At 40.0% G+C, this 25334-nt stretch overlaps 1 protein-coding gene across 2 annotated transcripts in view; it reads left to right on the top strand.

The window, feature by feature from the left end:
- Positions 1-25334, top strand: part of Itgb6 (integrin, beta 6) — a 69978-nt gene that overhangs the window by 23195 nt on the left and 21449 nt on the right. For both annotated transcript variants that reach the window (XM_013030667.1, XM_013030676.1), the window contains 4 exons: positions 13664-13753; positions 18037-18171; positions 18374-18791; positions 21531-21753. In XM_013030667.1, coding sequence (XP_012886121.1) covers positions 13664-13753; positions 18037-18171; positions 18374-18791; positions 21531-21753 — 866 coding nt within the window. The remainder of the gene's footprint in view (positions 1-13663; positions 13754-18036; positions 18172-18373; positions 18792-21530; positions 21754-25334) is intronic.

Below are 25334 nucleotides of genomic sequence, written 5' to 3'. Positions count from 1 at the left end.
TACATTTCCAGTTCATCCTTTCTTTTCTCAGTCCTAAGACCTGTGGTTACTTCCTCGTATGTTCATATTTCATCTTTCATACAACCAAGCCATTTTTTATTTCCCTTTATTTCCTTCTTTTTTTGAAGTACTAGGATTTGAACACCTGCTAGACATGTGCTCTACCAATTGAGCTATGCTCTTAACACTTAGTTATTTTCCAAATTAAGTCTTATACTTTTTGCCTAGGTCACCTTAGACCACAGTCCTCCAGTCTAGGCCTCTGGCAAAGAGAGATGATAGAAGTGCCCACCACACCCAGTCTATTGGTTGAGAAGGCAATTGCACTAAATTTTTAACTAGGCTGGCTTCGAAATCTTTCTGTTTCTGACCCCAAAGTAGTTGGTGTTACAGATGTACACCATTATGCCAGGTAGTGTCTATTTTCTTATTCCTCAAACTGTCCCTTTGCTGAGGATTCTCACAGCTATGAGCAAGCATTTGGACTGCCAAATGCTTAAGGATGTAGGGTTACCTTGCCCCCCCCACTCTCTCTGGGTTCTACAGAAAGAAGTGGGAAGAAGCACAGCTGTGTTTACAGAAAGTCACCCCAGTTTGACTGCCATGAAGAATTTAGCTTCAGCAAAGCACTTTCCTCATGGCAAAGAGTCTTCAAGTCATGTAGGCATCAACATTTGAACACAAACTACATTGATGGCCCTATATATTTAATGTCATTCTCAAAGATGCTACAAGGGGCTAACATTAATTATAACATAATTTTATTGAAACTGCAATATTAAATTCTCAAAAAGTAAAGAAAAATTTCAAAAACCATTTATTGAAATTGATTCATTATTCATTAATTAGCTATTTATTCTATTTGCTATTTATTAACCCTGGGATTGGCACACTTATTCCATAGAATTGGGAAATTGTATGCTTAATCTAGACTAGGGGTGTGACTTAAGTAGAAGATTTCCTGTCTAACAAGCAAAACCTCTAATCTAGAAAAAAATCCAACTTAATTTGCATTTTAAATAAACAAGAACTGTTTAGTATAAATATGACCCACGAGATAGTAAGGATATACTTACACTAAAAAGTCTTCCTGGTTTTGTGGGGCGGGGGAGTGGGATGTTATTTTTTATCTGGTAGCCTAGCAGATAGGGTCAGATAGTACTGTAAGTATGGTGGGCCATGCCATCTCTGTCAGAACTACACACTTCTACCATTTATTTAGGAAGAATTACCTAGTACAAGTAAACAAATGTATGTAGCTTTTACAGAATGTAAAATGTACAAGACATGGCTGCTGATATCTACCTTCATTCATTTATTCATTCTCTCATTCTATGTTCTCTGTACATACCAAGTCTGAATTAGGTGTTAAGGAAATCAAGAATAACAGTCTCTGTTTTGTCATCTTTGGATTTGTTAGTGGAGAGGGGCAGAGGATATAGTGAGGACAAATAATCAGGTCTGACTTCTGATGACATTATCAAAGAAATAGAAAAAGAGTGAGTGTGTGGTCCTGGATAATAATTAAGAGGAGAGAATAGGACCTTCCTTAGATAGAATCTTCAAAGAGGACTCTTTATAATTTATGTATTTATTATATTTTCTCTATGAGTACTGGGGTTGGGAACCGAACTCAAGGCCTCAGCGCTGTTTCTTAAGCTTTTTTTTTTTTTTTTTTTTGCTCAAGGCTGATGTTTTGCCATTTGAACCTCAGCTCTACTTCTGGCTCTTTGCTGTTTAATTGGAAATAAGAGTTTCACAGACTTACCTGCCTGGCTTTCAAAACTCAATCTTCAAATCTTAGTTTTGAGAGTAGATAGAAATACAAGCCTAATCCACCAGTGCCCAGCCTAGGACTACTTGTAAGAAATGATGATGAGGGAGGATAGCTCAAATGGTAGAATGCTTGTCTAGCATTCAAGACCCTGTGTTCAACCCTCAATATTGCAACAAAAATTTGGGGCAACCTGAAGGTTGACAGGTATCAAGAAGGGAAGGCAAATGCAAAGGCCCTAGAGCCACAAATGACTGGAGATCCTTCAATCTGAAAGTCTTTAAAAAGCCAGTTGATTTGGAATGAACTGAACTCAATGGGAATAGAGTGGGAGAGGAAGGCTGAAAGCATATCCTTCAATCTTGAAAGCAAAGGTAGATGCGTCGTGCTATTCCATGGACAGTGGATATTCAAAAAATACTCATTTTTTTTTGTCAGTTGTGGGGCTTGAACTCAGGGCTTGGGCACTGTCCCTGAGCTTTCTTGCTCAAGGCTATCACTAGCACTTTACATTTTGAGCCACAGCTCTACTTCTGGTTTTCTGGTGGTTAATTTGAGATAAGAATCTCATGGACTTTCTTAGGTAGGCTGGCTAAGAATCTTTATATCTTTACAATCTTTATATCTCAGCCTCCTGAGTAGCTAGGATTACAGGCAAAAACACCACTTTCGGAGCATAGATGTCACCAATGTATGACAGGCTGAAAATACCATATGAACTATGAACATACAGGTTTAACATCATATTGCCTTTTTTTCCCCTAAATCACAGACTGTTCTGTAGCAATAGTACACAAACTTTGTGGTTTAGTAGAATTGCCTAAGGAATGTTTTGAATGACTCAATATCCCAGCAATTGTCCTGATCCAATTAAAGCAGCTCTGGGGCTGGGATTCAGACATCAGTATTTTTTTTAAAGCTGCTATGGTGTATCTAGTCACCAGGGAGCTTGCTATTGTGCAGACTGATTCAAGAGGTGTGGGCTAAGGCCTGAGATTCTGCATTTCTCTCAAGCTCTGAGAAGATGTTGATGCTGCCAACCCACCCACATTACTGGAGCATTGAGAGCGTTAGTAGTCACTGCACATACACCTGCTTGTGATTTCTCATCACCTTCCTGCTAGTCATCCTTCAAAGCAGCATTACCTGTCCTTGCCCTGTAAAGCACACAGAATGCTACTGCTGCCGGGATCATTTCCCATTTGCAAAGGACTTTCTAAAAGGCTTGGGGACTGCCATTCCCCAGCAACAGTGTGCAATCCCTCCCCAAAGGCGGGCTAATCTTATTAAGAGAAGATCTGAAGTATCCTTAGGAACAAATAGTCAATGCAGCCTCTTTGTACTCTGGGTCTCCATTCTCCACTGCCTCTGTGTGCATCTGTTTGTCTCGGACCAGTCATGCACCATAGGTCCATTCGTCTTCTCTTATCACTCTGTTACTGCTGCTGAGCACTCGTTCAACTGTGCTCCACGGCTTCCGGGCTGACAAGATAATTACATTCCTCGCAGACAGCGAGAAAGACAGGTAGTTCTCAAAAGTTCCGAAGCTGACTACCTAGTCATTGCTGGTACAGACTTCAAGATCAAGCACCTGATCTAATTAGCACACTCCCATCCTACCTGCTTGCCTGTGGAATGCTAACCACTGAAAGCCGGAAGGCAAAGCAGATATCCTGCAAGCCAGAGACAGACAGCCACACTACCATTCTGCCAGAAACAATTACATATTCTTTTTGGAATCTTTAGGTGTCCTAGTAACACAGTAAGCCTGGGGGTAAATTTTTGCTTGATAGTGGGAGCCCTGCATTTACCAGTAATGAGCATGAGAACTAGGGAAATAAAACCCCACAAGAAGGAGAGACCCCACGGGAAGAAAGCCTTGTGATTACCTTTTGAAGGAGTCACTGTAGCAAGCCCAACCCACATCAGCTCTGGAGGAAGAAATGGCTCCGCAGAAGAAAGGCTTCAGCAGCAAAGCACTGTTTTCCTTTGACCAGATACACAGCACAACCCAGCCCCTTGGAATTTCTTTTTCCTGCATAGGTACTTGTGCTACTAACTACATTGCCTTTAAGATACAGCTTTTGAGTTTGAAAGACATGACAGCCACAACCAAGTCCTTTTTCTTTCTTCTTTTCTCTGTCTTGAGCTAGAAAAACATTGTATCATAATGGAGTCCCCAACAACATGGAAGGTATCATTCATTGTCTTTCTAAGAAGACTCATTGTCATTTGCTGCTGGCCTTTAAACCAGTTCTTCCCCCTACAGCCTGGTGGTAAACAGTGAGCCCCAGCCTGGAGTCAGGATCTGCCCTACTATTTATACACCTCTGTCTAAGTAGGGCATTCACCTGTCCATTTTAAAGCTGGAACATAAAGAAATCAGAAGATCCAGGTGCTGATGGCTCATGCCTGTAATCCTAGCTACTCAGGAGACTAAGTTCAAACCCCAAGTCCCAGTTCCAGCACAAAAGAAAAATAAAAGAAAAAAAGGAATTAGAAGAATGCTAGCCTTGTATATGGATCTAATTATATTCCTGAAAAAAGATTCATTGAAGATCAAAGTCTACAATTCTACAGATGTGACCTTATTTGGAACTAGGGTCATTTCAGATTCCATTAGTTAGCTTACCATGAGCTCACATGTATGTAAGGTAGAGCTTTAGTCTAGCACAACTGATATTTTCATATGAAGATCAGAGATACAACCAAGAAGCAAGAAGACCAGATGACAATGGAGTCAAAGGTTGGAAGATGCATCCATAGTCTAAGGACCACCACCGATTGCCATCATTGCAGAAAACAGAAAGAGGCAAGAAACCAGAAAGAGGGAGCCAGCCCCTGCCACACCCTGACATCAGACTTCACAACTGCTAGTCCCAATAAACTGTAGAGAGCCACGCAGCAGATGGCACCTTGTGGTGGTGGCCCAAGGACATTAACATCCTCAGTTCTAGGCTTACTCCAGAAACTCTTCCAGGCTCACCAGTGACCACTGAATGACCAGGAGAACCTTTGCCAGACACTAACAAAAGTGATTTTCTTAAGAGATTGGTGGTGGGCAGAGGTGAAGCTAGCCCACAGACTTCCTGGAAAGATGATTTCAGGGAAATTAACTAAATTCTCCTCCATATTTTGGCAGGAAAATGGGATCATTGTGGTACCTGAACAATAGAGCTTCTGGAAGTATGAAATGGCTTCAGGCATGAATGATGCTCTAGTTATTCTTTCTCAGGAATTTAGGATGTGCTGGGCATCTTCAGCATGTGCTGGGCATCTTCAGCTCTGTCTGTAGATACTGATAGTAGAGCCTGAGCAGGTCTCTACCCCTTGGCATTCCTACCACTTTCCTGAAGACCTAGGTTCCCCATACTAGCAGAAACTCTAGAAGCCTGAGATTACAGGCACCCAAAAGGCAGGAGGGGCTTGGGAGTGTGAAGACCTCTCATCACTGTAACTGATTGGGTCTTATTCCTGAGAGTAGTTCCTGAGGCAAGGGGACAAGACAGAAAGCAGAAAAGATGCCAGTGAAAACTGAAGCCTGCCTGGTGATGCATCCCTAGCCCTAACTCCTATGGTTAGATAAGTAATAGAGCTGAGCCTCTTCAAAATCACCTGCACTTTAAACAGTTTATGTGGCATTTGCAAACACATCTCCTTGACAACATCAACGTTTGCTCCCATGTGCATTGTTAAAATTAGAGCAGCCGGACATCGCATGGATCTGTCTCTATTGGGTACACATACTTTCTTCCTGGATCTCGGCTAGAATTACAAATGTGAGTCACCAGCACCGTGCTGAGAACAGAAATTTTTATTTTTAAAAATAGGCTTTGGTTGGACACTCATAGTGGCTCACACCTATAACCCTTGCTACTCAAGAAGCTGAGATCTGAGGATCACAGTTCAAAGATAGTCCAGGCAGAAAAGTTTGAGAGCCTTGTCTATGTGAAACACCAAAAGCCAGCTGTGGCATAAGGGTAGAGCACTAGCCTTGAATGAATAAAAGCCCTAGTACAGGCCCTAGTACAGGTACAAAACAAACAAAAACCCAGCCTATTTTTGCAGCGATTTAAGTTCACAGCAAAGCTGTATACAGCAAAACCGTGCAGATTGACCACGGGTCCCTGTCCTGCATGTGTACAGTTCCCCATTGGAATCATCCCCACACCAGGGTAGCAAATATGTTACAATTAGTGGCACACTGATACACCATGACTACCCAAGCTCTGTAGTTTCCCATAATTTTCATTACAATTCTCTCTTGACATTCATTAGACCATTGTATGGATTTAGACAAATATGCAATAACATTCATTGTTCAGTAGTAGCATATGTAGTCATTTCATTACCCTAAAAATCTCAATGTTCTGTCTACTCATCCTTCCTTCATGTATGTGACAATGATCCTTTCTTTCCCTTTTTTTTAATTCTAAAGATCAAACTCAATGAGGTCTGCTGTATGTGAGGGAATTGTTCTACCATTGAGTTACATCCCTAGCACTGGCTCCATAGTTTTGCCTTTTCCACCCTAAACAGGTGGGAAAATACATTATGTAGTCTGTGAAGATGAGTATCTTTCTCTGCTAATATGGATTTAAGATAATTCCATGGGGGCTGGGAAGGTGGCTCAGTGGTAGAGCACTTGCCTTGCATGCATGAGGCCCTGGGTTCGATTCCTCAGCACCACATAAGCAAAAAGAAAAAAAGCCGAAAGTGGCGCTGTGGCTCAAGTGGTAGAGTGCTAGCCTTGAGATGAAGAGCTGAGGGACAGCGCCCAGATCTAGAGTTCAGGCCCCATTACTGGACCTAAAAAAAAAAAAAAGATTCTTCCATGTATTTAATAGCTCCTTGCTTTTTAGTGTTGAATAATATTCCATTGTCTGGATGTACATAGTTTATCCACTCATTTATTCAAGTTTGGGAAATTATGAATGCAGCTGGTAAAAGCAGATGGTACAAGGTTTTTGTGTAGGGATAAGTTTTTTTTTGTTTTTTTTTGTTGTTGTTGTTTGTCAGTCGTGGAGCTTGAATTCTGGGCCTGAGAGCTGTCCCTAGTGCTCTACCACAACTTCTGGTTTTCTGGTGGTTTATTGGAGATAAGAGCCTCATGGACTTTCTTGCCTTGGCTGGCTTTGAACCACGATCCTCAGATCCAGCTTCTTGAGTAGCTAGGATTACAGGCATGAGCTACCAAAGCCTGGCTGGCATAAGTTTTTTGTTTTGTTTTGGTTTGGTTTGGTTTTACACTTTGCTTATTTATTTACTTTCTTTTTTATTGTGAAAATACTGTACAGAGGGGTTACAATTACATGGGCAAGATAATGAGTTCATTTCTTATCAAGCATTGTTGGCATAAGTTTTTCTTATAACTCCTTTAGATAAATGCCAGAGAGTTTGATTGGTGTATCATATGGTAACTACCACTGCCATCTATGTACGGTTGCCACACCATTTTTCATTCCCACCAGGAATGAATGAGAGTTGTTGTGGCTTCACATCCCAGGTAGCATTTGGCTTTGTCCGTGTTCCAGCACTGACCTTTCTGAACATGTATGAAGTAGTATCTCACTTAATTTGCATTTCTTTAATGACATGATGTGGAGCTTCTTTTCATGTATCTCTTCTTCAGAGAAGTGTCTGTTCAGATCTTTGTCTTATGTTTTTGCAGTTATTTATTGTAACCAGTAAATCTTTTTTTGTTATTAATATATATTATTGCAAAGATGCTGTACAGAGGGGTTACAGTTCATGAGGAAGGTAATGAGTCCATTTCCTATCAAGCATTGTTACCCCCTCCTTTGTTTTTCCCCTACCATCCCTTCTCTCTCCCACCTTCCCAACTCCTCTCCCCCCACAAAGTTGTAAAGTTCCTTTTCAACATAGTGTCTTGTACATCTCATTGTTACAATGGGTCATCCTGTATCCTTATTCCAGCATTTTGTTATTTCCCTTTCCCTCCCCAAATTAGAAAAATGTATATATAAAATGCAGGACACTGGAATCAAATACAGTAACAACAGGGGTTGTACTATGGGGGAAGAACATACAAAGAAAAAAATCACATAGTACATTATACGTACATTCAAAAGAACAACAAGAAAGATAAAATCTCTTATGTCCCTATCTTGGTGTTCATTCCCTCAGTAGATGAATGGACCAGGAAAATGTGGTATATATACACAATGGAATTCTATGCCTTCATCAGAAAGAATGGCATTGTCCCATTTGTTAGGAAATGGAAAGACTTGGGAAAAAAATTTACATTAATTAAAGTAAGCCAGATTCAAAGAAACATAGGTCCCATGGTTTCCCTTATCTGCAATAACTAATATATGTCTAGGACAAATAGAAGAGGTCAAAAGTTATGTACATATGACCATATACCTTAATGTTAAGTAAATAATAAATCTTATCAGAAATATTTTTGCCTGTGTCCTTTCCTGTAGGTAGCTTCTCTTCTCATTCTCTTGGCATTGTCTTTCACAGAGAAATGCTTATGTTATGTATAGTTCATCATGCCTTTGGTGCTATAGTTAAAATATCACCACCATCTAGGTATCATTGGTCATATCTGTAATTTTAGCTACTCAGAAGTCTGAGATCTGAGGATTCAGCTTCAAAGTTAGCCCAGGCAGAAAATTCTGTGAGCCTTATATCTCCAAACCACCAAAAATTCAGAAATGGAGCTGTGGCTTAAGTGATAAAGTGCTAGCCTTGAACAAAAAAGCTCAGGGTCAGTGCTTAGGTTGAGTTCAAACCTCAAGATTGGCCTGCACGTATACACACACACACACACACATTCACACACACACACATAGGCACACACACACACACATATGTTGTCACCAAACTCAAGGTCAACTAGATTATCCCCTGTAATCTTTTATGAGTTTTGTGGTTTTCATTTTCAAATGCAAATGTTAATGTAGTATTTGTGAAAGGTATAAAGTCTATGTCTAGATTTGTATTTTTTTGGCACATAGATGTCTATTTGTTCTAGAACTATTTGTTGAAAAACTAATTTTTTCCTGGTATTGTCTTTGCTCTTCCATTAAAGATCAATGACTATATTTATGTGGATCTGTTTCAGGGCTCTGTATTTTGTTCTCTTCATTTACTTGTCTATTCTTTTGTCAATATCCCATTCTCTATATTACTGTAACTATTTTTGGAGGGAGGGAGGTCTGGTCGTGAGGCCTGAACTCTGGCCCTGGGCGCTGTCCTCAGCTCTTCAGTTCAAGGCTAGCGCTCTACCACTTGAACCACAGCACCACTTCCAGCTTTTTGTTTTCTGCTTATGTGGTATTGAAGAATCGAACCCAGGGCCTCATGCATGCAAGGCAAGCACTCTACCACTGAGTCGCCTTCCCAGACCCTTTCTGTAAGACTTGGAGTCAGGTAGTATCAGTAATCCAACATTCCTCTCCTTCAATATTAAGTTGACTGTCTGAGCCATTTGTCTCTCAATGTAGAGTTTAGACTCAGTTTGTTAACATTGGCAAATCATTTTCTGATATTTTTATTGCATTAATCTTTCCTACATGAAATGCCCCCCTAAAAGATTGATGTGTGAAAGGCTTGGTCCCTGACTGGTGGTGTTATTGGAAGTAATTGTATCACGAAAAAGCCTGCTTCATCAGTGGATCAACCCACTGAGCTCAGAGCAGAATGGCTATTAGGAGTCAAGGTCTAGTTGGAGGAAAACGTCACTAAGAATGCCTTAGAAGAGTATGTCTTTCCCACGGTCTCTTCTCTATCTCACTCCTTCCTGGCCACCATGAGGTAAGAAGGTTTGCTCTATCACGTACTTCCTGCAAACATGTTCTGGCCCAGAACAGAGCCAAGTCCCAAGCCTCGGCAACTGTGAGTCAAAGTAAATCCTCTCTCCTTTCTCTTTCCTCAAGTATTTTGTCACAGATATGGAAAATGACTAGTATATGATACAGTGTTCTTCCTGTCCTACTGAAGATGTTTCTTTGTAAGAGTATGACAATATATCTTCCGACTGGTACAGTGACTAGAAAGCTGAGTGAGAGCCCAAGCTCCCATACCAGCAGCACATATACACAAAAATGTTGTGAGATTAGTGGGTGGTTCATGAGGCTTCATAGAAAGAAGTAAGCAAGTACAGAGACTAAAGAGAAGTAGCTGATTCCTGTAAGTATCTGGCTTATAAAGACTCATTCTTTATGAAAATGCTTCTAGCTGATATATACAAATTAACTTCTAATTTCTTGCCCTCCAATGAGGGGTGTGAGTAGGGTGGCCTTACACTACACACAGGTTCTAAGGAGGTGAAGAGTCTCTAGACATAGCAGAAAATGTCACAAGAGAAAAAAAAGAGGGTCTAGAGTCACCACCATCCAAGGAAAACACAAATTCAGATAATAGCAAGGGTATTATTAAACACTGACTCAAGGGTCAGGTAACTTTTCAAGCTGAGGAGTTACCAATGGAATGTGTATTAAAGCAGGGATGGAAGTCACATCAAAAGCTATCCCCTTTACCTGAAATACCAAGATGTCACAAAAGCAAGGGAGGGTCTGCCAAGGTCCTTAGTCCTCAGTCCTTTCTCTGAAGAGAAAGCTGACCCAGATGTAACCTGCTTGTAGGTAACCAATGCGGCAGGAATGATTGTGAACGTTTCTGTACCTTAGGCAAGCACCTGTACATGGTGACAAGACAATGGGCAGAACTGGCCTTGGAGATACTCTCTGAGAGGCACCCAGAGTGTACAGACGTCAGTGCACATGCTCCTCTCTATCCTCATACCTGCCTATTAAATGAATCCTGTTCACTTCTTTTTCTGTCTCTTTGACAAGAAGAATTTCAGGACACAAATCAAAACTGTTGAGCAAATAAAAAAATCTAATAGGAAAATACATAGAACTTGAAGAAAAAAAAGAGTTCAAAAATCTAAGGTGATCAGAAAATGTGAGGGAGAAGAGCAATCTCAGGAACTCCTGGGTGGCATAGCAGAGGAGAGAAAGTCCATAATTAGGATAATCCATAGAAAGACAACAGAGTATTCAAGCCCAGACATAAGAGTTTGCATGTTTAATCGGCTCATGCAACATCATGTTTACAGTCTTCACCATTTCTAATAGTAAGTGTCACCTTTCAGAAACACAATGAAGTAATTCATCACAGCCAGGCCTGAAAAATCATCCTTTCCTAGTATTAAATGTGTTTAATCATGACAACTTATAATAGCACTTTAGGACTTTAGAGAAGAAGGCATTTTGATACATAGTATATATGGTAATCATAATACTACAAGATTTAAAGTAGAATTTTTCACAGTGTTAGAGCATGAAGGCAAATTGTCCATGTTTTTAGTTAATTATTTGAAATGCTTTAGCAAGGGGAGGGGTTGGAGAATCAGCATCCAGAAATTAATTAATAGTTTCTCTCTACACAATTGTCAGTGTTATCACTGGTTATTGCAACTGGCAGCCAACTCTTTTATACCCTCTCTCTAATGGCAATCAACAAATGCAATTAATGTTAACCACTTATCCTAATAGGCAAATGCCAAATGTCATCCCACAGGCAGGATCATAATTATGACCTATGAGTTCAACTTTGTCAGCCAAAATTAACCCCAAATTTGAGGCCACTTAAATTAGTGCTTGTGGAAAAAACCCATGACACCTTGGACACCAGTATGTATTTCAAGGATGGCCATTTCTTACACAGCTAAGAGCCATGCATTCTTTCTCAGTGGGATCAATAACTTCCTTTGTCAAGCTCTAAAGATTCCCTCTGCCTTCTCTTTGGGGATTAGCCAAATTTACACATATTCTGGCTCCAGTTGAGTGGAATTCAAGTTCCCACTTAGGTATTTGCTGCTAACCACAGGTCTCATGCTTCACAGCTATTTGTGACATGTGTTTATTTGAAGGGGTAAGCCATATTTTACAAGTTCACCCTGAATCAACAGGCAGTGATGTGGAGAAGGCATAAGGTGAGGAATGTTGCCTGATTTGTTTTTCTGCATTAACCCCTCAATATTAAAATATAGTGTTAATGTAGAACAACATCTGACTTGCTTAAACATTTAGATTCCCAACAACTTCACACATGAACATTGAAAAAGGTGGGACATCACCAAAACCACAAATCAAAATTGAAGCCCATTTTTCCCCACAAAAGGTGTAGAAAGTTTATACTCACCCAAGTGTTCTACTCCAGCAAATCTCTGGGAAGCCCTGCCTACTTTTGTATTTTTCCACTGACTCCATTCATTCTTTGTCATTTCCCATGCTGTGATTTATTTACTTAGTGTCACTATTATAATTAGTGGTTTTATTAATTCCAATTTTGTGTGTTTTCCTAAGTTTCTTTCTTCTTTGGAATTAGATTTCAAAATTACATTGGAATTAGAGGAGATACATCAAACATCACTCAAAGCTTGCTTACTCTTTTCTATATACAATTTTAATAAATTCATTCACCTGATTATATGCCATATAGAGGACCACAAGTGACAGAAGATGTATTGTCTCTTGTTGATGTAACAACATATTAGACCTACTTAACAGATGTTGCTGTATGCAATGGTGAATAATAAGTAAATGAGTTAGTGAGTGAAACAGAGTGCTTAACAAAGAAGCTAGAACTGTTTTTTTTTTAAAGGTAGAACTGTTTTAAAACTGTTTTAAAACAAGAGCTGGGAACAGGTGAGTCATGCCTATTATCCCAACTACTCAGGGATCTTGAGATTTGAGAATCAGTTCCAGCCCAGGTAGGAAAGGCCTTGAAACTCTTATCTTCAATTAACTACTTAATCTTCAATTAACTTCCCATTGAAATTGGAAGTAGAGCTGTGGTAGAGTTCTACCCTTAAGCAAAAAGGCTAAGGGAGAGTATCTAGGCCCTGAGTTCAAGCCTCAGTACTAACATAAACAAACAAACAAAACCAAATACAAGAAACAGAATTTACATTCAAAATAGTTATGGCTCACACAGTATGGGATGGTCTATGGGGTGCCTTTGATGATTACAGGACAGCAGTTACTACTGACAGCTATAACTCAACACACACACACACACACACACACACACACATATTCTTGAGGGTTTATCACATACTTTAGAAATCTCTGCGTTTGAAAGTAACACAGTTTTCAAGCACAAAATAATATCCTGTCTAGAAAATTCACTTCTTTGCAATGTCTTTTTCTGGCAATATTTGACACCAGAGTTGCCGAACAACTGATATGGTAGGTCCTTTTCAGGTGGAAACGAAGCTCAGGAGAAGCAATGCAAGTGAGAATGTAGGTAGATTAGCAGTAGGCTCTGACTCAATCATGATGCAGCTGTAAATGATTCCAAACAACCCCTGGACTGTGCTGACTTCCCTAGGGGAGTACTCATTATGCATGGGAAAAGAAGAGTGAACAGAATAGTCTACTCTCTCCATCAAGCCTTTGCTCATTAAGATCTCTAGACAAAATAACTTAGAGCAACCTGATTCCCTCATTGCCTGCATGTATGCCCAAGACTGATTTCTAGCAACATTGCAAAAAGAGGAAGGAGTTCATAGATGCATACTCAAACTCTTGGACAAAGGATACTCCAGGAATGGAATACATTATATGCATGTTGTAATTATTGGAAACTTGACTCCTGTCGCGATATAAATCACAACCCTTACCATGGTAGCCATGACCTAGGATTTTCCCAGTAGCGACTCTGGCTTGTGTTTCCCACATGAGTTTAGCATGATGTAACACTTGTTTCAAGTCTCATTAATTATCAAGAGCCTGTTTTCCCTGGCCAGTTAAATAGAGGGGATCACAAACCAGTAGGCTGAACCCCATACTTAACATTTCTCAATTACTGTGAGCAAGCAGATTGACTTACACTTCTTTTTGGTTACAGAACTATGCCAAACTTATTCCGGGAGCTACAGTGGGGCTGCTTCAGAAGGACTCTGGTAACATTCTCCAGCTTATCATCTCGGCTTATGAAGTATGATACTTTACTTAGAAATTGGCTTCTGTTTTGCATTTCATTGGTATTCAGAAACCAAGATGTAGCTAGCGTGCTGGAACAGAGAATTCTTATCCAAAGAATTACTGAAGCTAAAGTATAAGTTTTATTCAATTTATTTTTCAGATCTTCCTGAGAAATGGAAAAATCTAAAACTTGACTCTAAAGTTGAGAAAGTTTTTATGACAGTAACCAACAATAGCACTGTACCCATCAAAGTTTAATTTGACTCATGTGACTCCCTGAGTCATAAGTAAGCACTTTGTGTAAAAAGTTTTAAATATAAATTTCCAGTGAAGAGCAGATTTACGTGGAAAATTTAACGGTACAGATTTGATTAGACAATAGAAAAAAATATAAGTGCTAGCTCCATACCAAAACATTCTAAGCTCGCCACACACATCATGCAGTAGATGCTCTAAGCACACCACACACATCATGCTGTAGATGCTCTACGTTAGGAAACTGGGGGCAATTCCATTGGGTTAATGAGTATGTATATAATTACTTTACAAATTAACACTGAGGACAGAATTTCTCCTTAAAATAACATACATACCAACAGGGTTACTAGTTTTCCTTCCCTTTTTCTAACCAAGTTAACAATGAATCGATAGTTTCCAACTTTTTCTTTTCTTTTTTTTTTTGTTGGTCATGGGACCTGAACTCTGGGCCTGGGCACTGTCCCTCAGCTGTTCAGCTCAAGGCTAGTGCTCTACCATTTGAGCTACAGCGCCGCTTCCGGCCTTTTCTGTTTATATGGTGTGGAAGAATCGAACCCAGGTCCTCATGCATGCAAGGCAAGCACTCTACCACTGAGCCACCTTCCCAGCCCAACTTTTTCTTTTTTAAATATTATTCTTTTTCCTGGCACCTATTTAACAACAACAGCAACTACAACAAATCCTAAACACAAAACAAATAAAAGCAAAAGCCACACAAAAATGCAGATGAAGCTGTAAGTTAGGACTTGGAGAGTGGGAAGGAAAGTTTTAGAAGCAAAAATGCTTTCTAATTTTTGTTTAGGAAACTTGTTCTAAACAGCATTTACATAATACTGGGTGAATAAAGTTTTTCTAACTTTAATGTTTGAGATTTAAGAGACATGTATGCAGTATACACCAGTAATCACCACCAACTAATCAAGTGTTCTTTAAATGACATACCATATACCTCTAGAAATCAAAACATTAGACACACTCAGATCCCTTTTATGGATCCCTTTTGGAAAATTCAGGGAAAAGGAAAACTACATATTTTTCAAAAAACTGCTAAGATTTTGATATCACCTCACTAATTTTGAAATTCACCTAAAAGAGAGCAAGATATACCTCATTGATATTCAGAGAGTAAAAAGAATAGATTCGTCATTAAAATTATAAGTAGATGGCAGCTCTTTCTCACTGATAATCCTTAGAAATTTCAGTTTTCTTAGCTCATATCAGAAATTAATCACCACATTAACTCATGCTTGAAATTCTTCCAGGCAGGAAAGCTTGTCAACAAAACATTATGAAAATCTTCCTCCCTCTATCTCATGCAGTAATTAAAGTTTTAATGTGTAAAATCGAATAAAATCACAAAGCAATCCCTCACTGAATGATAATAAACTAAGTTTTCTTTAACCCAAGGTTTTCAAAAGTGGTGGCCACTAACAGCTTCAAGGAAATTAAACAAATTTTAAAATAGTAGATTATCAAAAACGTATCCTTGGGCTGGGAAGATGGCTCAGTGGTAGAGTGCTTGCCTTGCATGCCTGAGGCCCTGGGTTTGATTCCTCAGCACCACATAAGCAAAAAGAAAAAAGCCGGAAGTGGCGCTGTGGCTCAAGTGGTAGAGTGCTAGCCTTGAGCTGAAGAGCTGAGGGACAGCGCACAGGCCCAGAGTTCAGGCCCCACAACCGGACCCCCCCCCCAAAAAAAACGTATCCTTGTCCAGAATGACTTGCAGCCTATGTTCCTGCTTCATGTCTTTCTTTGGGGTTCCAAGTTTCTTTGTGGTTCCAAGTCACGCACATAATTATTAGATAATGAAACCAAGGCATTAATTATTTGAACTGAATCTTGTGTTTTTATTTACTGTTTCAAAAATACCAAGAAGTGGGCTGGGAAGGTGGCTCAGTGGTAGAGCGCTTGCCTTGCATGCCTGAGGCCCTGGGTTCGATTCCTCAGCACCACATAAGCAAAAAGAAAAAAGCCGGAAGTGGTGCTGTGGCCCAAGTGGTAGAGTGCTAGCCTTGAGCTGAAGAGCTGAGGGACAGCGCCCAGGCCCAGAGTTCAGGCCCATGACCAGACCCCCCCAAAAAAATACCAAGAAGTTTCTCTTATTTTTCTACTGCACAATCTTGCTCTGGAGTTAGTGAAACTCTAGGATCCACAGGGGAGGTATACAAGTAGATTGTGGCACTAGTTCCAGGTAGGTTTCCATGCTGTTATTTTTAAGTGTTCAGAAAGACTTTAAACCCAGGAATCTATAGACCAAATATTTAAGATTCTAAATAAAGACAGAAGGCAAGATAACATATTGAGAGAAAAATCAAATGGTCAGATTGTCTTCTAGTAAAGCAGAGGCAATGTATGTTCACAAATTGTGGATAAATAACTCCATTAATTATACCATGGCACCATATTGATATCAAAAATCGTGAACACTGGAAATGTATTTATCTGACCATCTCTCTCTAATTTCTTTCCTTACCTCATCTTGTGACTGAAATAACAATAATCCCAAGGATACTGGGATTTAAACTCTAGGAAGGGATCCATTTGGTTTGTCTGCTTGACCCAACTCATAAAAGATGCACACACACACACACACACACACACACACACACACACACAAATGAATGGGTGAAAGAATATGTTAACTTTCCTAAGGAAAAGTAATAATATTCATGGTCAATATTCATGGTCAATTTTGCATTGTGATGATTCTATCAATGTTGAGATTTCTTTCACTTAGGTCAGATTATGTCACTAGCCCTCATTTTTGTTGTCACCTCTCACCAACACATATCCCTCATTTCTTGTTTAGCTCTTGGCTCACTCTGCCACTGTCCCAACTCTACTTCTGCCTGAATTCTTGATGTCAGGATAAGCAGAATTTAGAGAAAGGAAGGGTCATCTTACTATGCAGTAGGCAAAATTACACTTCAGGAAAACTTGAAGTTGAATATTCTTTTAAAATGCCAATGGTAAGGTAGATGTATAAACCCAAACACTTTTAAATGAATTGAACTGTAACTTAAGTTGCAATATTTTAAATTGGTTTTGCTCTTTTTTATCTTTAAAAATTGGGTTTTACAACCCAAAATACAAACTTCTATGTTGTAGCTAAATAAGAAACAGGAAACATAAAATAATTAGCTTCAGAAAGCAAAAACACAACTTATCCCAGACCTGACTATACACGCACAATAAGTACTTTTAAAATCCCAATAATGACTTTAAGGCACATTTGTCTGCCTCATTTTAAAACCATGAAAATGTGGGTCAGTCATGTAATTAATAGTGTCAGGTAACCACCATGTGTCCTGCTGCCATCATGGCAAGTTTTCATTAACAATTGTGATTGTTGTCACCTTAATTCATTAAATGCATTGTTGTTACTGTAAGTGCTCAGGGTAATTGCCATTGTAAAATGTCTGCAAAGCATTTGTGCTATGATTCGATATTGAGATGAAAAGTTATTATGTATGCAGAAATGTACCAAAACAGAACCACAGGGTGTAAATTTGATATCAGGGAAGCAAAATTTCCTTCTTGGAAGAATGGCTGCAGCTCTGTATTCCTTACAAAGCAACTAAAGCTGCTTTATGGCCTAAGAAATGATGACACATACAAATAAAGGGAGTCATTACTGTGCTTTGCTACCAAGACAGAAGCAGAAGAGTTATCTTTTACATAAACAAGATCTGCAACCCAGGATAAGCACTTCACCAAAACCTTCAGAAAGGCTTAAGCAACTGAAAGACTGGTGTCTATCCTATATTGCAGCAAACCATCTTAAAGTATTTTGTTATATAGTTACACTGTCATGAGGTAATAGTGTATCATATAACTGATGACGTTCGAGTCACTAAAATGCAAAATACATATAGTCTGATGGCTCACTTTCTCATTTGATTAATGATAAGGTGGATTTCTTTTAGACTATATTTTACTTTTGTCATTTGTAATGGAATAACCATGATTCACAGCCTTTTCTTTTGGCTGTATGTTTCTGGTTGTGACTTCATTCTACCCTTTATGTCTGAACTAAAGGAACTACGGTCTGAGGTGGAACTGGAGGTGTTAGGAGACACAGAAGGACTCAACCTGTCCTTCACAGCTATCTGTAACAATGGCACCCTCATCCCACACCAGAAGAAATGCTCTCACATGAAGGTGGGAGACACAGTAAGTAGACAGCCAATTGACCATGTGAATGATGTTTGCATGGACCCCAGTTAACATAGCCCACTAAAGCTGGATCTTTCAAAGATATCAGAGGTTTGCTAAAAAATGCACTTAGCAAAGCTGATTGCTGCCTAGCCTTGTTTTATCAATCCTAGCAGATTGGTGGATGGAAGAAGCAAATAATTAGTATTTTCTTTTCCAGGCTTCATTCAATGTGACTGTGACTGTACCGAACTGTGAGAGAAGAAGTAGGCATATTCTCATAAAGCCCGTGGGGCTGGGGGACACCCTGGAAATACTTGTGAGTTCAGAATGTGATTGCGATTGCCAGAAAGAGGTGGAAGTGAACAGCTCTAAATGCCACAATGGGAACGGCTCCTTCCAGTGTGGTGTATGTGCCTGCAACCCTGGACACATGGGGCCTCATTGCGAGTGTGGTGAGGACACACTGAGCACAGATTCCTGCAAAGAGGCCCCAGACCATCCATCATGCAGTGGAAGGGGCGACTGCTACTGTGGACAATGCATCTGCCACTTATCTCCTTACGGGAACATTTATGGGCCATACTGCCAGTGTGACAATTTCTCCTGTGTGAGACACAAAGGGCTGCTGTGCGGAGGTAGGTTGTGGCAAGACCATCTTCCACTGCTGCAGGTCAAGTGTCAGGAAAAGGCTTTGCAACCCTTACTACTGTTCTTGTCTCCTGTACATGGTAGGAGAGAGCTGATAGGCTCTTCTGACAGAATTTGCCTTCCCACTACGCACCCTAACAAGAGAAGAAAACCTAGGCTCTGGCACAGTTGAGACTCATCTCCCTTCCCTAAATTTCTGATTCCATGGGTGTGTTCCATATTCTGATTGGTGTCCTTTATTCATGATACAAGCAGGGCATAATCTGGAGGTGACATGAAGCCTGCCAAAGATGTCACTGTATCATGAAAAGGTTGCATTTAGCAGAATCCTACACTGTATTTTTAAATACATTTTAATTGAAATTATTTTAAAATAAACAACAAACCCCAAGTCTAATCTAATAGAGATACTAGCCCTTTCTGTATTTCTTTTTTTTATTGTGAAAATACCATACAGAGGGGTTACAATTACATGGGCAAGGTAATGAGTACATTTCTTATCAAGCATTGTTGCCTCCTCCTTTGTTTCCCCTTCCCATCTCCCCTCACCCCGCTCCCCCCTCCCCCGCTTTCTGTATTTCATCCTGAATGAAAGTGATGGAAGACTGCAGGAATGACCAACCTATGCCCAGCCACATAACCTTTTCTGATTGTCTTTCTATGTGTTTGGGATAGGGGAGAAATACTAGCAGAAAGACGGCTTAATCTGTTTATTGCACTTAGGAAGGTCTGACATGGTGCTCTCTTTGAATCAGATACAGCAATTGCTAAATAAATTCTATTTAGAAAATGTTCCGGTGGGGCTGGGAATGTGACTCAGTGGTAGAGTGCTTGACTAGTATTATGAAGCCCTGAGTTCAGTTCCTCAGTACCACATAAACAGAAAAAGCCAGAAGTGGCACTGTGGCTCAAGCAGTAGAATACTAGCCTTGAGCAAAAGAAGCTCAGAGACAGCTCAAGAACCAGGATTAGGGGAGGGGAGGGATGGAAGTAGGGAGGGACAAAGAGAGAAATTAAAAGAAAGTGAGAGAAAGAAAGAAAGAGAGAGAAAAGAAAGGAAGGAAGGAAGGAAGGAAGGAAGGAAGGAAGGAAGGAAGGAAGGAAGGAAGGAAGGAAAGAAGGAAGGGAAGGGAAGGGAAGGGATGGGAAGGGGAAACAAAGAGGAGGCAACAATGCTTGATAAGAAATGTACTCGTTATCTTGCCCATGTAATTTTAACTCCTCTGTACAGTATTCTCACAATAAAAATAAAAAATTGTTTAAAAAATTTTTAAAAGGAAGGAAGGAAAAGAAAGAGAGGGAGAGAAAGAGAGGAAGGAAGAAAGGAAGAGAGAAAGGCAGAGAGAGAGAGGAAGAGAGAAAGAGAAAGAAAATAAAACAGTGTTTTCAGTTGGGCTCAGAAAACTTCTCTAATGTTTTATTTGTAGTAACTTCAATCATGACCCTTAATTGTGAATCAAAGTTATTCTGTTCATTCATCAGAGTTGTTACTCTCTATTATATCTTCTTAAAGATATAATAAAAAATAAATATGATTATTTAAATTCAACTAGGTGATACGGTATTAGTCTGTGCCAGACACAGGGTTTGGTGTAATAAAAAGTGAGCGTGGCATCATGAACAGATTCTGATGCTATAATTTGCAACGCTCACCACACATGGCACTGCTTCCCAGCTTGTGTGGATCCCATTTATTTTACAGCTAATGTATGTGGCTAGCTGCTGCTTTTCTGAAATGCTATGACCACAACATTTGTTTGTCTCACACAACTTCTTCCACCACCCAGAAGCACTCAAAGACAGAGGGCTTCACTGATTTCTTTTGTTCATTGCCCAAATTCCATTAGTCTCTGATAATTTGATTCTAAGAGATAGGAACTGTATTGGCAAAGAGCATTCGAGAAAACACTCTTGCTATGATGCACTTAGAGTTATTTGTCAATGGCATTCCAGAAAGATCGATCCCTCTGAAAAGAGCCTGGTAATTTTGTCTTGATCTTTGGTTATTGTCTTCCCTCTACATGAGATCAATACGAAGAAGGTGTTGTTACAGGAGCAGGTACTCAAGATGACTGGCTGCTTGGAGATAGCAATTGGCCAGGTTATTGGCTCCAGAGGCTGGTAGAGAAGGGTTTCTAAATTCTGCAAGGGATGTTTCGGGGTTTTGCCTTCATGGTCATTCCTCACTCCATCAGTAAGGGTTTTCTTATTTTCTGCCAATTCATTTTTACATATAGTAATATATGGGCATTCTCGAGGCATTTGCAAAGGCACATTTCATCTAATGATACTCATAAATCATTTTTCAGAATACTACACTTTAGAAATTGCTCCTACGTTTTCCCTTTCATAGAAGAAACAAAACGACATTGTAGTTTTAAACATCGCTTACATCTCAAAATTAGTAGCATTGGCCCAAATCACTTCGTTCTTCTTAGCTTTGAATTAATTGATTCAGTTATGAATTACACAGCTGCAATATGTCTTGACATCATAGATGCAGACGAATTTCAATTGATCTTTCATTCAAATGCCTTTTGAGTAGATATACGAGAGAAAATATGTATGCACACACTAAATGTATATACACACAGGCACATTAAATTCCCCTCCCCCCCATACAGACTTTTATTGTAGTTGCTTTTATATATAGTTTTTTTTTTAATAGCGTTGAGCAAACTTGCAACCTAAGTTGGACCAGGAGTCACATAAAACGTGTTTTACAGATAATGGGGACTGTGACTGCGGCGAATGCATGTGCAGGGGTGGCTGGACCGGCGAGTACTGCAACTGCACAACCAGCACTGACGCATGCGTCTCTGAAGACGGAGCACTCTGCAGTGGGCGAGGGGACTGCGTGTGCGGCAAGTGTGTCTGCACGAACCCCGGAGCCTCGGGACCCACCTGCGAACGCTGTCCTACCTGTGGTGACCCCTGCCACTCTAAACGGTAATGCCTCTACGTCCCTTGGTCCCCTTTGTGGATCAATGTGCTGAGGACATTTTGTAAATTCAGAGCCCACATTGTCTTTACTGGGTTTGGTCTCTGAACATTCATCAAAACATACGAAAGCACAATATGGCTAGGATCCTGGGAAGATAGTGAGTCTCTCTCCCTCTCTCTTCTCCTCTCCTCTCCCTTCCCTGTTTTCCCCTCCTCCCCTCACCCCTCTCCTCTCTTGTGTTTTCTCACCTCTCTCTCATCTTTTCCTCTCATCTCTGTCTCATTTCTTTCTCTCCTCTCTCCTCTCTTTACTCTCTCCTCTCCTCTCTTTCTCTCTTGTTTCTCCCTCTCTCCCAGCTTTCTATCCTCTCTTCTCTCTTTCTTTCTCCTTCCCTTTTCTTCTTTCCCCTCCCCTCTCTTCCCCATCTTAATCACAATCATAATGTGGCATATCTGCTACAGACAACAAAGTGGAGCCAGTGTCTCAGATGGCCTCTGAGTTCCAATGGCAGCCACAAAAGAAATGCCCTGGTGGGATTCTGCTGCCTTGCTGCCACCCACCTGCAGTCTTGGGGTGGGGGTGTCCCCCCATCTGCTTTCTTTTTTTAACAAGTTTTTTATTGTAAAAATGCTGTACAGAGGGGTTACAGTTACATGAGTACATTTCTTATGAGTACATTTCTTATGGAGCATTGTTGCCTCCTCCTTTGTTTTCCCCCTACCATCCCTTCCTTCCCCACATCCCTAACTACTCCCTCCTCACCCACCCAAGTTGTAAAGTTTGTTTTCAATATAGTGTCTTGTACATCTCATTGTTACAATAGGTCAACCTGTATCCCTATTTCAACATTTTGTTATTTCCCTTCCCCTCCCCAAATTAGAAAAATGTATGTACAAGATGCAGGGCACCAACATCAAATACAGGGAAAATCGATTATACTGTGGGGAAGGAACATACCAAAGAAACAAAAAAAAATCACATGGTACATTATAAATACGTTAGAAACAACAGCAAGAAAGGAAAAAGATATTTGTGTCCCTATCTTGGGGTTCATTTCGCTTAACATCATCTTATATGTTCATATGTACATAGCTTTTGACCTTTTCTGCTTGTCCTAACTTATACTAGTTATTGTAAATAGGGGAAACCATGGGACCTATGTTCCTTTGGGCCTGGCTTACCAGCACAACCATGTTTATTGCAGCATTATTCACCATAGCTAAGATATGGAATAACCCAGATGCCCCTCAGTACATGAATGGATCAAGAAAATGTGGTATATATACACAATGGATTTCTATGCCTCCATCAGAAAGAATGACACTGCCCCATTAGTTAGGAAATGGAAAGACTTGGAAAAAATTATATTAAGTGAAGTAAGCCAACCTTCTTTCTTATCTATAAAAGTTTAACTCCTGACCTTGGGGTGGATTCATTCCTATCCATAGGCTGATGGAGGCAAAGAAGCAAAAAGACAATCTCCACTTGCTTTTCTTTTTTTAAATTTGTTTTTCTTTTTTCTTTTCTTTTCTTTTTTTTTTAAATTTAATTTGGGGGCTGGGAATGTGGCTCCGTGGTAGAGTGCTTGCTGAGCATGCCTGAGGTCCTGGGTTCGGTTCCTCAGCACCACATAAGCAGAAAAAGCCAAAAGTGGTGCTGTGGCTCAAGTGGTAGAGTGCTAGCCTTGAGCAAAAGCAGCTCAGGGACAGCATCTAGGCCCTGATTTCAAGCCCCTGGACTGGCAAAAAAAATTTAATTTTAATTTTATTGTCAAGGTGATATACAGAGGAGTTACAGTTACATATGTAAGGTAGTGAGTACATTTCTTGTCAAACATTGTCACCTCTCCCTCATTTTTCTCCCACTTTCCCTCCCCCAAAGCCCCCCAAGTTGTAAAGCTCATTTCCAACATGCTGTCTTGTGAGGATCACTGTTGTGTTGGTTTGCCCTTTGTCCTTTGTCCTTTGTTGTTCCCCTTCCCTTCCCAAATTCAGATAACGGTATAGACAAAACACAGGGTACCAAAATCAAATACAGTGACAATAAGTGACAGGAAAAAAAAAAGAAATAATATAGTACATTAAAAACATCAACAAAGAAAAAAACCTTGTGTTTCTATGTCTTGGAGAAAATCATATTAAGTGAATTAGACCAGACCCAAGGAAACATAGGCCCCATAGCTTCCCTCATTTGTATTAATATATGACTGGGATAGTCCTAGAAGAGGATCACAATAGCTCAATAGCTATGTACATATGACCATAATAAGATGATGCTAAGCAAAATCTCAGCTTTCCCAGCCCGCACCCTCTACTTTTATTGCCTGTGCTCTTTGGTGCCTTTTTGTGGTTTGTCATTGTACATAGATATTGTGTATTAATTTTTATACATAGCTATTGTGTATTAATTTTTATCCTATGAAAACAGTAACAATGACCAAAAGAACCCCACATTTTCTTATTTTCTAACTTCTTTGTCAAATTGGGGCAAAATTTGTGGTTCAGGTGAAGCACATTTATGTTGACTGTGGCATGGGACAGAATTGTTACCAGGAAGTCAGTGAGGCTAATCGAACTCATTCCTGGAGTCCAATGTGAGAATTCAGGCAGGACTCCAACATAATGAAAGTGATAGGAAAGTTAATTAGGAGAAAAATATGGAAAGAGAGATTGTGTGGTATAGATTGCCACAGGGAAATGGCACTTTAGTTCACCTTCAGCCATCTTCAGAATACAGAGCTGAGCACTTGGTCTAAGTGGAGGAACAATTAGCAACAGGCACTGTTTAAGAGGCCCAGTTACAGGTGTGTCCTGGCTGGTCATTATCTCCCTTCTGGTTTTCCTGGGTTCCTGGAAAAGTTGTTATCACTGTCTCACTATTTGGCTTCGAGGATATGACTTCTCTGGTTCCAGAGTGCAACCTGATCATTACCTGTAATTACCCTCATTTTAGGGTGATCTGTCCTGCAAGGTTCCGCTGTTCCTTTAGGGGTAGTTTTAGTCATAAAAATGTTATCCATCAGTCCTTGCTTTCCTAGAACCCATGGCGACTGCAAGGTGATTCTGGAGAGAATAACTTAGAACAAAGACAAATGCAAAATGAGAGCCAGGGTTTTCTCCTGCTTTCAGGTAATTCATGGCAGCAAAAACATTTCAAAGTACCGGTTGCAATTATACCTTCAATAGAATGAAAGCGGGTTGTCTTTGTGGTGAGAACAGCAGCATTGTAAGTCTTTGGGGTTTGAACACTTATTGAGATTGCCTATGAGAAATTCCTAACCCTAGGTCCAGTCTACAGGACTGCAGTTACCTATGAGTTACATTTTATTTTAGGAGTTTTGTTACATTTTAGGTTGCCTTTACATTTCCTAAACTGCTACCTATCAGTATTATAATGTACTATGCAGAAAATATGCATTTTTTCATTAACTGGTACTTAGATTAATTTTCATGCAGTGGTCATTCACCATGTGCATGGCCAGACTTCTCAGTCACTGGCTATGGCAATGACATGTGTCAGAAATGTATGGCATGACTAGACTTCTTTGAATAGAATCAAATGTAACATGTCAGACTGGGCCTTCAGC

The sequence above is a fragment of the Dipodomys ordii genome, unplaced genomic scaffold (assembly GCF_000151885.1).
Source record: "Dipodomys ordii isolate 6190 unplaced genomic scaffold, Dord_2.0 Scaffold5, whole genome shotgun sequence".
Taxonomy (NCBI): domain Eukaryota; kingdom Metazoa; phylum Chordata; class Mammalia; order Rodentia; family Heteromyidae; genus Dipodomys; species Dipodomys ordii.
The sequence above is the reverse complement of the archived record's forward strand: the minus strand, read 5'-3'. Positions and strand labels throughout refer to the sequence as shown.